Source organism: Oncorhynchus gorbuscha, linkage group LG12, assembly GCF_021184085.1.
Source record: "Oncorhynchus gorbuscha isolate QuinsamMale2020 ecotype Even-year linkage group LG12, OgorEven_v1.0, whole genome shotgun sequence".
Lineage (NCBI taxonomy): Eukaryota > Metazoa > Chordata > Actinopteri > Salmoniformes > Salmonidae > Oncorhynchus > Oncorhynchus gorbuscha.
In genome coordinates, this window is record NC_060184.1 from 63721915 (window position 1) to 63737367 (window position 15453).

The window sequence follows — 15453 nt, forward strand, 5'->3', positions numbered from 1 at the left end:
TCTCGCCCTCCCCGCCCCGAGATCCTTCTAGAAGTCGCCTGCAAACCAGTGTGACCAGGTGCCTACCAACACTCCACTTTTTCACTGGTGAAAGTCCGAATTTAATCCGTGGACACTTCTAAAGTGTCGCCGTCTTTCGGGCAATATGTCCGCTATGGGGCAACTCGCATTCGATGAGTATGGACGGCCGTTCATCATCATCAAGGATCAGGATAAGAAGACTCGCTTATCCGGCCTTGACGCACTGAAGGTACAATGGATTTAGCAAGTCAGCTAGCATGCCACTTCATTCATGCGTCAGGATCTTGTCAAGGCAAATGCAGAACACTTCAAATGCACAACAACTTCAGACCCACTTGTTTAGCTAGACAGTTGGCTAACTAGCTGCATTATAACATTATGGGCCAATGCATATGTTTAGTTCATGTTGTAAAAGTTTGCTTGCTAGCTAGTAACGTTATTTATATGGCTAGCTAGCAACTGCATGCTAGTCTGCCCATGTGCTTATTTTCTGAGGACGCCACAGTGGGGCGCGGCTGGTTGTCAAATAAACAATGATAACATACCACCAACAGTTCTGTGTTTATCACTTATGATGAATAAAGTCCAATTTTTTATTATTTTTTTACACATGATAAATGCAGTCATGACGTAGCTAGGTAAAGTAGTTTAGCGACACAGTTGGATAGCCTAACTCTGCTGACAATATTTGGCAGTTGCTTCTTGGCAATTAACGAGGAATCTTGATCGTCAATTTAATTTTCACGGACATGGCCGTCTAGCCAGTGGGTCCCAGAGATATATTGATTTTATTTGGTTATAGTTTGACTCCTGCAGAATCCCAGCCTCAGTGAAGAAATTCACGAATGTCCTTTTGTGTTGTGCAGTCTCACATCATGGCAGCAAAGGCAGTTGCCTCGACGCTGAGGACCTCTCTAGGACCAAACGGTAAGCCCGAACAAACACAGCCACACTGAAGCTTATTTATTAGATTATATTTAAGTCAGTTAATATCCTTATTTACAATGATGGCCAAACCCTAACTACACTGGGCCAATTGTCCGCTGCCCTCAGTGAAGAAATTGTGATACAGTTGTGATACAGCCTGGAATCGAACCAGGGTCTGTCGTGACGCCTCTAGCACTGAGATGCAGTGACTTAGCCTGCTGTGCCACTCAGGAGCAACATTTGTAAACAGAGCAATAAAGTAACTTCTAGTATTGGTGTGTGCCCAATCATTCATTACTCAACACAGTAACGGCTACACATTCATCGTGTAGTGCATTTGAATTTCCCCTCTTCCTACAGGTCTGGACAAGATGATGGTTGACCGGGATGGAGAGGTGACCGTCACCAATGACGGAGCTACCATCCTCAGCATGATGGATGTGGACCACCAGATCGCCAAGCTCATGGTGGAGCTCTCAAAGTCTCAGGACGACGAGATCGGAGACGGGACCACCGGAGTCGTTGGTACGGGACCCTACAAATTTGAGTCTGATTGGTCTGACTCATTAGCTTACTAAATAAACAAATGTCATCTCTTGCATCGCTATCCTATTATGAAAATTGGATTGTACTCTTCTTCTGGTTCCTTTTTTTGGTGCTAATCTGGATTAATGCTGCATTGACGGGGATACAGCAGCATGGCTTTCTCACTTCTCCCATCTAGGAACTTAATCTTACATGGGGCTTATGAGACATCTGATCATTTCTAAAAGCCATGCTCAATTCTTTCTATGATAAGATTGTGTTCATCAATGCAGAATCATATTGGTACACTCATCCTAATTTATCTCCCCTCCAGTGCTGGCTGGTGCTCTCCTGGAGGAGGCAGAACAGCTGCTGGACAGGGGCATCCACCCCATCCGTATCTCTGACGGTTACGACCAGGCCGCCAAGATCGCCATTGCGCAGTTGGACAAGATCAGCGAGACCTACCCATACGACCCCAGCAACACAGAGCCACTCATCCAGACTGCCATGACCACACTGGGATCCAAAGTGTGAGTCTCACTGGCTGTTAGTATGTTTTGTGGTCATCATGGCAACTTTCAAGAATTTCATTAATGGTCCAGCTAGCAGATGCCTTTTTATTGTTTGCATGTCTACTTGTATTTTTTATTTTATTGAAACCATGCAGTCTTTGAACAAAGATGAATGATACACAAATTGATTTGGCCCGTATGGAAAGTAGGATTAAGTTATTATTTGTGAACCTGGTCATTGGTTTCATAAGGTCTCATACAGATTTCTCTCCCCCATCTTCCCTTTCTCAGTATCAACCGCTGCCACAGACAGATGGCGGAGATTGCAGTGAACGCCGTCCTGACTGTGGCGGACATGAACCGTAAGGACGTGGACTTTGAGCTGATCAAGATGGAGGGCAAGGTGGGAGGCAAGCTGGAGGATACCCAGCTCATCAAGGGAGTCATCATAGACAAGGAATTCAGCCACCCTCAGATGCCCAAGGTACACACCACACACAGCTCAGGATAGTTTAATGTAATAGCGTTGACGTTTAGGCTAGATGACCTTCATCAGAAGGTAGTGGTACCTTATCCAAGTTCCAAACCCAGTCATACAGTTGATACAAACAAGGGTCATGTTAGCACGCCTCAGATCCAACCCAGTGTAAACTAGGACCGACTGGATCAGTAACTCTTCCCCTCCCTTACTCCAGTCACTCTGTCCCCAGTAGAGTGGTCTGACATTGACTGGATACAGCACCACGGCTGTCTCGCCTCTCATTTAAGACATTCACCTTAAATTAGGCTTGTGAAAGAGCTGACGATTTCTGTAGATTTAGGGGTATTATTTTTTTGTCCATCTAAGTCTGAAGCACTTTTTGTATTTAGCCAGATAAATGATCTTGTACAGTAATTGCCTGTGCTCTTTTCCCCTCAGCTCCTGAAAGACACAAAGATGGCCATCCTGACCTGCCCGTTTGAGCCCCCTAAGCCCAAGACCAAGCACAAGCTGGACGTGACCTGTGTGGAGGAATACAAGGCCCTGCAGAAGTATGAGAAGGACAAGTTCCTGGAGATGATCAAACAGGTCAGTCACAGAAACTTTAGAACTTCATATTTCTCAATAGCACAGCTGCATACGGTTAATTCCAGCCATTCAGTCTGGACAACTTTAAATATGTGTATATGAAGTTCCCCTCATCTCATTGAATCTAATTGAATATGATCTAAACTAAAAGACACATTTTTTTACCAGATAGTTTACCAGATAGTGGAGTTTGGTGAAATAACATGAATGTGTCAAATGTAATATTTAAACTATTTTCTTTTTTTTTTGTATCAGATCAAGGATACCGGCGCTAACCTGGCCATCTGCCAGTGGGGCTTTGATGATGAGGCCAACCACCTGCTGCTGCAGAATGAACTGCCTGCCATCCGCTGGGTCGGAGGGCCTGAGATCGAGGTGATACGCGCACCGTCAAACTACATACAGACATCTTGCAATCTACCTACAAAAAGTTATCGGGGGGGAGGGTGTTCGCTAAAGTATTTCTGCATCGCTAACCTCACTGTTTTCTCCTCCCTCAGCTGATTGCCATAGCGACAGGGGGCCGCATCGTGCCTCGGTTCTCTGAGCTGACCGCTGAGAAGCTGGGCTCAGCCGGCGTTGTAAAGGAGATCTGCTTTGGCACAACCAAGGACCGCATGCTGGTCATCGAGGAGTGCAAGAACTCCAGGGCAGTCACCATCTTCATCCGTGGAGGAAACAAGATGGTGGGTGTACTGGTAGTCTGCTAATGTTGACTGTTAAGAGATTATGCTGAGGCAACTGATAATCAGTTAATGTAGACAGCTGTGATTCCTCATCAGCTGTATCTTTAGGTCACGGATGGACACTTCCTGTACCTAAGTGTACAGGCTTTCATTGCAGCCCAGAACTAACTGTTTCATTTCCCTGTCAGATCATTGAGGAGGCTAAGCGTGCACTGCATGATGCACTGTGTGTCATCCGTAACCTGGTCAGAGACAACCGTGTTGTGTACGGGGGCGGAGCCTCTGAGATTTCCTGTGCCCTCGCTGTCAACCAGGCTGCTGACAAGGTAGTGTGTACACACGCGCACACACAGTATCAGGTGAAAGATTAAAACTTTGTATTTGACTTGCATCAAGAGTGTGCCCCGGAATAAACGTAATAGCCTGATGATGATTCTGAAACAAAGCAATGTGCTCATACCGCCATCTCTCTCTGCAGTGCCCGTCCCTGGAACAGTATGCCATGCGTGCATTTGCTGATGCCCTGGAGGTGATCCCCATGGCCCTGGCAGAGAACAGCGGGCTCAACTCCATCCAGACCATGACAGAGGTCCGCGCCAGGCAGGTCACAGAGAACAACCCCGCCCTGGGCATCGACTGTCTGCACCTCAACACCAATGGTAAGGACAGACTCACAACTTGTCAACTGTACATTTTTGTGTTTATGCCCATCTTTTGTATATCCAATATTCACAATGTTAAATGTTTTCATTCACCTGCCTAGGGGCTACATGTAAACACTTATTATGAAGCGTTATATCTTTAATATAGCTGTAATTGTTATTGATGTGGATTATTTTCTCTGTCCTAGACATGAAGCAGCAACATGTAATTGAGACTCTGCATGGGAAAAAGCAGCAGATCTCTCTGGCAACCCAGGTGGTTAAGATGATCTTGAAGATCGATGACATCAGAAGCCCGGGAGAGTCTGAAGATTAAGGACCCCCACCTAGCCACCTACCCCCACTGAGCGCGTGCCAGTCCCAGTTTTCTAGGACTCAGCAGACTTCTAATCTAGAATGAGGTGTTCTAGAATTACTCCTTTAGAATGTTCTAGAACTCTAGTCTGCAAAGTTCTAGAAGTTGTCTGTGTTCTAGAATGATAAGTGTCCTAGGCCTTTAGGCACTTGTCCAACCCTGCATACTGTATATCATTTGATCCTGAAACCGCCCCCCCCCCCCTTCACGCTGAAGTCATCAATAAAATGTTGGTCTGTGAAATCTCTTCTGTGTGGGTTTTCACCCAATATGATACAAATATGCTTATGCAATACTGTTCATTGATTAATTTGAGTACACTTGTCACTATTGCAGGCACATTGAAGCTTTGCTCTTAAAGACATGCTCTTGTATATTTGAGTATTTAATTTAAAAGCAATTTTCCTTAAAGTTGTGCCATGTTCCCTACATTTCACCACAGGTGGACCAGCCCACTAGCAAATTAAGTTGAGACAATGATCTTCAGCCCCTCCCATTTAAGTGACTGCTAGCAAGGGGCCTGCCCAGCATTATCCAATGAGGTTGCAGGGCTGGCCCAACAGCTCAGTGGACACAGTGATGGAGCGATTTTTGGGACCATAGTTGGCTCGCCAGAACTACTGGATGAAATTACCAGAGAATCTAACTAATTTTTCACAGGCACAGTTCACCCAATTAATTACTGCAAAGCCAGTGCTTAGTTTCACAGTAAACAAATTGAAGAAAAAAACATGTAAACATTGCCATAATGGGTATTTAGTTACTTGGTCTAGTTTTGAAATGTTTATACAATACTATCAACAGTAAGAAGTCAATGGTGAGAGGGAAAAATACTTAATGCTTTTATTCATGGTTATGAGAACAATTGATCTTGGATGGGTTGGGGGCCACAAACATTCAACTCACCATGAGGGTTGCTGTGGGTCTGCTTACGCTCACATCCATACCCACATATGCAGTCAGAGCCCCTAATCTTTTGGGGGTCCTAAGCAACATTCTGATGAGGGATCCCCCCCACCTTGCGACCTAAACATTTTGTCAGCCCCCTCTTGACGGAGAGAAGTTTTAGAGTACATTTCCTGCAATTCTAAACATGTTGCCATTAAGCATAGAGAAAATGTTGCAGTTTTAAAGCTAATCTCTCCTAAACACAAAAGGGGAGCAGCCAGTTGCCCCACCCCTGGTCTAGGAAGCTCTAACCTGACTCTTACGTTGAGTTCAATATAACATCTCACACAGGGAAGAGCAGGAAGCCACTGAAGGTGTTTGCGCAACCAAGAAGAACCAGCCAGCACATGCTCTTTGGGGAGACACATGTAGACCACATCCCCCTCTTCCAGCTCTAGAGACAATGCATTAGATATACAGTTGAAGTCAGAATTGTACATAGGTTGGAGTCATTAAAACTCATTTTTCAACTACTCCACAAATTTCTTGTTAAGCAAGTCAGCCATATCAGCTATGTTTTTTAAAAGGCAGTAAACGAGGCTGAATTAACTGTTTCACTACTAGACAAGGCTCCGCTGATAGCCAGGTGTAGCGATGGTAAGGATTCACTCCATTGTGCTGAAAAGAAAGCTCTGCTATTTGGACAGCTTTATGTCGGCCCTAACAGTTTGTGGGCACCGTTTGTCACCGTTATAGTGCAATTAATGTATTGTTTTAGTGTTGTGTTTTGTAGTAGCTTTGCTGGCATGCATAATGTTTGCTATTGTCGAGTTTGCCCCACAAAGATTTACATGCTAAAATCACGACTCCTACTCCTAGGTCACAAGGCATTGTTCTTGTTTTCTGTGTGTATACCTATACTTATTCTTTACAATCTGATGGCACTGTAATGGCACAACTAATACTTTTTGAAGTAGTAGTAGTATGCACTACTATACCAATAACTGAGTTGTAGGCTGTGCCGGTGTTGGTGATGACTTTACTGTAGATGAGCGGGATTTCAGTCCTGAAGAAGGGTCCCGACAGTCCATCACCTAAATCAACAGAGAAGGCCAGCTTTGGTCTGTCTGTAAACACGGGAGAGTGAAAAAAATACATTTACATTAGAATTTACTTATGTGTAATCAAAGTAAAATATGATCATGTTTTTATCTGGCTGTCTTTTATGCATTTTATCCAAATCCTAAAAGCAAACTAACTTTAAAATCCAAATGTGGATGAATAAACCTGAGCAAAGGTTTGTCTGCATCTGTTACCTGCATTCTGTCTCTTAAGCTCTTCCACCTCCCTCTCTCTGGTACTCTGGCCTCCAAGGCTGTTGTTTAACAGAAAACATATGCAAAAGCGAACTTGCATTTAGTTATCCTGACCATTTTTAAGGTGATGGTTTCATTATGTCAAAGTCCTCCAAGTACTTGTGTTTTCACACTCACCGGCCACCAGGGCTGACATAACATGAAAGAAAATATGATTACTTAACCAGGGCTGACATAACATGAAAGAAAATATGATTACTTAACAAAGTTAAACCATAATATCAAACATTACTCAAATACAGTAAATGTATCAAGGCCAAATAGTTCAATCTTGGTTTCATCAGACCAGAGAATCTTGTTTCTCATGGTCTGAGAGTCCTTTAGGTGCCTTTTGGCAAACTCCACTGAGGAGTGGCTTCCATCTGGCCATTCTACCATAAAGGCCTGATTGGTGCAGTGCTGCAGAGATATGCAAGGTTCTCTCATCTCCACAGAGGAACTCTAGAGCTCTGTCATATTGACCATTAGGTTCTTGGTCCCCTCCCTGACCAAGGCCGTTAACCCCCGATTCCTCAGTTTGGCTGGGCGGCCAGCTCTAGGAAGAGACTTGGTGGTTCCAAACTTCTTTCATTTAAGAATGATGGAGACCACTGTGTTCTTGGGGACTTTCAATGCTGCAGACATGTTTTGGTACCCTTCCCCAGATCTCTGCCTTGACATAATCCTGTCTCGGAGCTCTACAGACAATTCCTTCAACCTCATGGCTTGGTTTTTGCTCAGACATGCACTGTCAACTGTGGGACCTAATATAGACAGGTATGTGCCTTTTCAAATCATGTCCAATCAATTTAATTTACCACATGTGGATTCAAATCAAGTTGTAGAAACATCTCAAGGATGATCAAGGGAAACAGGATGCACCTGCGCTCAATTTAGAGTCTCACATTAATGGGTCTGAATACTTATGTAAATAAGGTATCCCTTTTTAAATGTTATTATAAAATTTGCAAAAACTTTGAAAACCATGTTTTCGCTTGGTCATTATGGGGTATTGTGTGTAGATTTCTGAGGATTTTGTTTTATTTAATCCATTTTAGAATAAGGCTAACATAATAAAATGTGTAAAAAAGTCAAGGGGTCTGAATACTTTTTGAAGGTGCTGTATACATGTTTAGGATGATTTACATTGCATTTTTTATTTAGAAAGATGCATTTGTAGTAAGATAAATAAACGTGCCATGTCTATACTTGTGTAGTACCTGCATTCTCTCACTCCAGCTCCTTCACCTTCTCACTGACTGTCACTCTGCCCCCCATGGATAACAATTCAGCTACTTTGACTGGAATGAAAGGGAAACAATATGAATATGTTGATCTAACATCCACTCTCTGTTACACCACATCACTCAGTGCACCTCAGTTCGGTCCAGATGTCAGGGGTGGTGGTGGTCTCTTGCCCTTCCCTGTGACCCTGTTGAGTGATGTCATTCTCTCTGACCCCTCCACTCTCTCCCTGACTCCATGCTCCAGACAGACAGACCGACAGACCAGCAACATCAGCAGACCTACAACAGCACCACTTATTCTGAAATGATACATCTTTTAGACATGATATTTCTATAGGCACAATCCCCTTCCTTATATACATGCACAAGTGAGGGAGCCACCACATGAGAATTTAACATGTGTTTCTGACAGAAAAACAAGAACATCAAGAACTCGCTGATTGAACAGAAAACTATGACAAAGATGAGGTTATAGCAGGTCTCGATTATCTGATGTTCTTTAAGACCGTGGGAGAAGTGACCCTGTTCTTTGGTTGAAGGTCTCTCCTCATGTAACCCCTGTGTGTATACAATGTGCCAAGAGGACTGAGAGCCAGTCTGAATACAGGACCAGATCACCCCTCTAGCGGTTCTGATACAACACTGCTGCTTCTGATCAGTTTCCCAGTGACGTTTAGCATAAACAGAATCTTTACATGGATCATAGACCCTTCCATCAAATCAATGTCTCATGAAAACATGTTATATTTTCAAGAAAAATGACCAAACACATTTAAGTGACAATATGTTCTTACTTTAATATATGTTCTTGCTTTTTCTGTATGCAGAAATAAAGATACATGCATTGATAATCAATAGCATAAATACAGCATGATATAGCTACATGATTTAAAAAACAACTGCCATTTAAAAAATATATACAGTGGGGCAAAAAAGTATTTAGTCAGCCACCAATTGTGCAAGTTCTCCCACTTAAAAAGATGAGGCCTGTAATTTTCATCATAGGTACACTTCAACTATGACAGACAAAATTAGGAAGAAAAAAATCCAGAAAATCACATTGTAGGATTTTTTATGCATTTATTTGCAAATTATGGTGGAAAATAAGTATTTGGTCACCTACAAACAAGACGTCTGGCTCTCACAGACCTGTAACTTCTTTAAGAGGCTCCTCTGTCCTCCACTCGTTAACTGTATTAATGGCACCTGTTTGAACTTGTAATCAGTATAAAAGACGATCTAGAAGAAAAAGAAACGCACACCTATTAAGATGAGGTGCTGGCTAGCGGAATAGAAACTTGAAAATAAAAGAGAGCCGAACACTCTAGGATCTCAGATGCAAAAATGTAATACCAACAGCCAAGCTGTCTTCATCAGGGTATAATCACAAACACTGCGGGATGACTTGTTTATATAGTGTCAAAAGTAACAGGTGTCTGTAATCATGGCCAAGAGTGGCCTAATATCATTGGTTAATAATCAGATATTAAAATGTCATACAAAGAACAACATACAAACAAATGGATAGCATACGATCATAGATTAATTTGACTACAAATGTTTACAAACAATTACAATGGCAAAGTCACAATAATCACAAGATCTTAAGCCATTCTTGTGATTATTGTTTGTAAACTTCTTTGGAGGACAAAGAATGCTGAGTTGCATCCAAAGAACACCATACCTACTGTGAAGCATGGGGGTGGAAACATCATGCTTTGGGGCTGTTTTTCTGCAAAGGGACCAGGACGACTGATCCGTGTAAAGGAAAGAATGAATGGGGCCATGTATCGTGAGATTTTGAGTGAAAACCTCCTTCCATCAGCAAGGGCGATGAAACGTGGCTGGGTCTTTCAGCATGACAATGATCCCAAACACACCGCCTGGGCAACGAAGGAGTGGCTTCGTAAGAAGCATGTCAAGGTCCTGGAGTGGCCTAGCCAGTCTCCAGATCTCAACCCCATAGAAAATCTTTGGAGGGAGTTGAAAGTCCGTGTTGCCCAGCAACAGCCCCAAAACATCACTGCTCTAGAGGAGATCTGCATGGAGGAATGGGCCAAAATACCAGCAACAGTGTGTGAAAACCTTGTGAAGACTTATAGAAAACGTTTGACCTCTGTCATTGCCAACAAAGGGTATATAACAAAGTATTGAGATAAACTTTTGTTATTTCCAAATACTTATTTTCCACCATAACTTGCAAATAAAATCCTACAATGTGATTTTCTGGATTTCTTTTTCTCATTTTGTCTGTCATAGTTAAAGTGTTCCTATGATGAAAATTACAGGCCTCTCATCTTTTTAAGTGGGAGAACTTGCACAATTAGTGGCTGACTAAATACTTTTTTGCCCCACTGTATAATGGTTAAAAAGCACATTAATGCCCGATAATGAATCAAACGCCTGGCTAGCCCGACCCCGGATGCTTCATATCTGAAAGGATACAGCAGAAATAATGGGCAGGGTGGAATTGAGTCATTTAAGTAAGCATTTCACTGTTAGTCTCCACCTGTTGTTTATGAAGCAAGTGACAAAAATGGATTGGATTTGCTTCCATCTGTCCTTTCAGTTCTACACTCACTGCAGAAGGTGGTAGGGTTGAGTTGGGATGGTTTAGGGGTCATCCTCTGTCCCTCAGACTGTTCAGCTGTCATCCTCTACTGATGAGAGGGAATAACTAGATGTATATGATGGTGGGAAGGTAAAGCATCATGACTGAGCACTAACATACAGTAAGCCTATATGCCAAGGCTGCTGGCCATTAAACATGAAACAAGGCATTTGATAAATACAACTCACAGCTACCATATAGCTATCTGGTTAGTCAACGATAAAATACGCAGCGAAAGCTCGACCAGCATGATTATAATCTGTGAGGGTTAACCTATATGATCCTGTATTTATTCTACCACTGACATGTATAAGGCTGAATCTCAATGACAACCTATTCCCCAAGTAGCAACCTTGGGTATTGTATTTTACCACAGATGACTTGACCTTTGGCTACACTAGAAGACGCAATGGAGGACATTGGCCTCATGAGAAAAGACATAATACAAAAAGATTAGCACCTCTGGGTTATGTGATCGCAAACACACACACACACACACACACACACACACACACACACACACACACACACACACACACACACACACACACACACACACACACACACACACACACACACACACACACACACACACACACACGAGACCTGAGGTCTTTGGGGATGAGTAAATATCAGTAACTTGCCGCCTGATCATTTGACCCTACACAACCTGGAATTGAAATGACAGTTCTGTTTGCTTGTTTACTAATGATGCATAAAAACACTGGCCAATTCCAGCGGAGCTACTGTGAGAGTTAAGGCACACTGTTGGAGAACACGTCCTTGGACATTTCTATAATAATAAAATACAGAAATAAAAACAACAGTCCATCTGTGTCAGAGAAAAGAGAGGAGCTAGTCCTGTCGTCGTAACCACACGCTGGCTGTATCCTTCCACTCCGAAGCACCCCTCTTTACACCATGAACTGAGTGTATCCCTCCGACATGTACAGATCAAGTCTCCTACACCATAAAGTGGGTGTATCCCTCCGCCATGACCATATTGCTCCTTCTACACCATGAACTGAGTGTATCCCTCGGCCCCAGTGACAATGACATCCATCCAGATCCTCATGGCCTCAGGAGAGGGGGCCACCATGTAATAGACCCTGTCATGAGTCTTCACACTGAACGTCAGACACGGGTTAGGACTCTGGGGGGGGAGAAGAGTAGGGATCAGATACAGCAAGGCTACAAGGATTCAGCATTTAATAAGAGAAAGACCGTGTCTCACACACACACACAACAAAGAAGTAGGTACCTTGTGTGCGTTCTTTAAGTGGTCATAGTAAACTTCCTCTATTGCTTGGAAGTAGATGACCCCTTTCAGCTTGGCCTCATGCTTGTCTGCAGCAGAGACAAAACACACAACAGTTAGAAACACACAATCAGACCAGAAGATTAGGACTTAAAGGTGTGTGTTACTCACACTCCAGTCCATGGTACCTGTCCGTTCTTTACCTGAGAAGTAGGAGAGCGTTCGTCGGTTGCGGTCAAAGACAAACCAGCGTTTCTTCCAGGTCTTGATCTTTCCCCCCATCTTGACCAGGAATCCTCGGCATGTCTTCTCCGTGAGGGACAGGTGGAAACAGGTGTCAGCACTGTGGCCCGCTGACTCTATATGGGCTTTTAGGTCAAAGTCGTCCTTTCGAACTGGCAGGTAGCGCGTCAGAGGACGGGACTGTGGGGACAGGGGTTAAAGGTTACTCTAGTGGTCAGCAATCTTAGTCCTGGAGAGATACTGTTTCGTATGCCTATGGTTTCACCTGTGCTCTCTGTTTCTCCCGTAGTTTCACCTCCCTGTCGATGAGTTTCTGTCGTCTGTTGGTCTCCTCCTGCAGTCGTTTCTCCAGATCCTCCCTCCTCCTCCTCTCCTCCTCCAGAGCCTGTTTGCGTGACTCCATCTCTTGCTCCTGCACCAGACACAACACATGCTTTACTTTAGATTTCAGTGTGTGTGTGTGTGTGTGTGTGTGTGTGTGTGTGTGTGTGTGTGTGTGTGTGTGTGTGTGTGTGTTTGTTTGTTTATCTGTGCATGTTACCTTGTGTTCTATGAGGCGATTCTTCTCTGCCTGAGCCTGTCTCAGCAGACGCTCCATTTCCTCCAGTTTGGTCACGTTAGACGTACTGGCACTACAACACACACAGACATTCTACAGGCTGGGAATGACGCAGCACAGGACTTATTCTTCCCATGGAACACACACAGTCATTAAGAATGGGCCCTGCTGGAACACATTAGAACCAGCCTGGACGTACGTGTGTGTGTGTGTCACAGCAAAGTCTGCTGCTTTTCATTTCCACTTCAAAAGAAACACCTGGAATAAGTCTGACCCCCCACTAACTCCTCCTCTATCCATTTCCGCTTCATCTCTACCATAATCCTTCATTCCTTCTCTCAACCCCCTTCCCTCTCTGTCCTCTCGGCATCTCTTCGCTTACATTTGAATCATTTAGCAGACGCTTTTATTTAGGGCGACAGTAGCGAGTGCATGCATTCTCATAGTTTTTTTGTACTACGGCGTTGCAAGCACCATGCTCTACCAACGGAGCCACACGGGGCTTCTCTTTCCTGTTCCTGTCAGAAAGAGGCCTCTCTCTTACATAACTAGTACACACACACGGCGTTACAGAGATGCAGTATTCCATATGGTGTTCCATTCCCGAGGCTACGTGGATACTCCTTTGGGAATTATCCTGATTGGAGCACTGTGTGTGTGTTTGTATGTGTGATTACAGCACCATGCGGATCAGAGAGGTAATCCAACAGGAACACTAGCCAAGAAATATAAGCAACCTGAAGCTCAGACTCACTCCCTCCTGCTTACCTGCATAAACGAGAGGGAATGGAACCTGTGGTCCATTCAGATGCTCCAAGCTAGTCCAGTCCAATTTAACCCAAAAATAACCAACCAGAGTCAAGACCCACAGAATACAGAATCTGTGCCGTGAGTTCACAGAACCAATCCCATTTTACCTTCAGTGCAATCCGAAATGAAACCACAAACCCTAATTGTGCTTTGCTGTGTCACTGAAAGCTCCACGGTGCACAGAAACAAGCAAACAGCTCCAATCTCTGGACCACAGAAACAGACTAACCCATCTAAAACCCAGGGGTGTAGAGCTGGCCTGAACCCTCTCCAGACAGACAGAGAGAGAGAGAGTGAGGGTGGTACAGAGAGAGAGAGAGAGCACTCTGCATGCAGAACACATGATTTCACCCCAGTGAGGCTGAAGCCCAAATCTACCACCGCTCAATAGCCATCCCCGCTTGTAACCTGACTCCCCTAACCTTCAACCCCCACGAGGAGAGAGCTACAGGTCCATTTGCAAACATACTTTTTACATTAGCTCTACACAAATACACACAAATGTTTCAACATGCATGAACATTCACCCCTCTCCCTCCATGTTTCACATTATAGAAAATGAGAAACAGACTTCATATGATCGGTATGCACATTCAGCCTCTGAACACACGTAGCACACATATCCCCCTTTTCCTTGACCTCTCCTCTCTCACTCTCCCCAACACACACACCCCCACCTACCAGGAGACGTTGTCCGGGGAGCAGGCAGAGATGCTGGTCTCCATTGAGTCAGAGCTGTCCACGCTCATGGTGTCGTATGCCTGGCCGTTATCACAGTGACCGTAGGTGTCCAGGTACACGTTGGACTGGGAGGCGGCGCGAGAGCTCGGCTGACCTAGACCAAGACCACACACAGACAGACAGAAACAACAACAAAAGCACACAGTCAGAAAGAGAGAGAGAGACCACTACCAAAGCACACAGTCAGAAAGAGAGAGAGAGAGAAAGAGACCACTACCAAAGCACACAGTCAGAAAGAGAGAGAGAGAGAGAGACCACTACCAAAGCACACAGTCAGAAAGAGAGAGAGAGAGAGAGACCACTACCAAAGCACACAGTCAGAAAGAGAGAGACCACTACCAAAGCACACAGTCAGAAAGAGAGAGAGCACACAGTCAGAAAGAGAGCGAGAGAGACCACTACCAAAGCACACAGTCAGAAAGAAAGAGAGAGACCACTACCAAAGACCACTACCAAAGCACACAGTCAGAAAGAGAGCGAGAGAGACCACTACCAAAGCACACAGTCAGAAAGAGAGCGAGACCACTACCAAAGCAGAGACCACTACCAAAGCACACAGTCAGAAAGAGAGAGAGAGACCACTACCAAAGCACACAGTCAGAAAGAGAGAGACCACTACCAAAGAGTCAGACCACTACCAAAGCACACAGTCAGAAAGAGAGAGACCACTACCAAAGCACACAGTCAGAAAGAGAGCCACTACCAAAGCACACAGTCAGAAAGAAAGAGAGAGACCACTACCAAAGCACACAGTCAGAAAGAAAGAGCGAGAGAGACCACTACCAAAGCACACAGTCAGAAAGAGAGCGAGAGAGACCACTACCAAAGCACACAGTCAGAAAGAGAGCGAGAGAGACCACTACCAAAGCACACAGTCAGAAAGAGAGAGAGAGACCACTACCAAAGCACACAGTCAGAAAGAGAGCGAGACAGACCACTACCAAAGCACACAGTCAGAAAGAGAGCGAGACAGACCACTAC

The 15453-nt window shown here is 44.3% G+C and overlaps 2 protein-coding genes across 10 annotated transcripts in view; one reads left to right on the plus strand and one right to left on the minus strand.

Moving 5' to 3' along the window:
• The first annotated feature begins 14 nt into the window (after positions 1–14).
• LOC123991223 (T-complex protein 1 subunit epsilon) lies at positions 15–5003 on the plus strand. The gene is made up of 11 exons (XM_046292584.1): positions 15–250; positions 888–948; positions 1309–1473; positions 1808–2006; positions 2280–2472; positions 2908–3057; positions 3313–3432; positions 3558–3743; positions 3932–4069; positions 4222–4402; positions 4594–5003. The coding sequence occupies exons 1-11, from the start codon at positions 146–148 to the stop codon at positions 4719–4721; spliced, it is 1626 nt and encodes a 541-aa protein (XP_046148540.1). The 5' UTR covers positions 15–145; the 3' UTR covers positions 4722–5003.
• Positions 5004–11375: 6372 nt separating this feature from the next.
• phldb2b (pleckstrin homology-like domain, family B, member 2b) overlaps positions 11376–15453 on the minus strand; it is a 59158-nt gene continuing 55080 nt past the window's right edge. For all 9 annotated transcript variants that reach the window (XM_046292586.1, XM_046292588.1, XM_046292591.1 and 6 more), the window contains 6 exons: positions 14413–14566; positions 12904–12994; positions 12628–12774; positions 12323–12542; positions 12123–12208; positions 11376–12014 (listed from right to left, as the gene is read on the minus strand). In XM_046292586.1, coding sequence (XP_046148542.1) covers positions 11874–12014; positions 12123–12208; positions 12323–12542; positions 12628–12774; positions 12904–12994; positions 14413–14566 — 839 coding nt within the window. In that variant the 3' untranslated portion in view covers positions 11376–11873. The remainder of the gene's footprint in view (positions 12015–12122; positions 12209–12322; positions 12543–12627; positions 12775–12903; positions 12995–14412; positions 14567–15453) is intronic.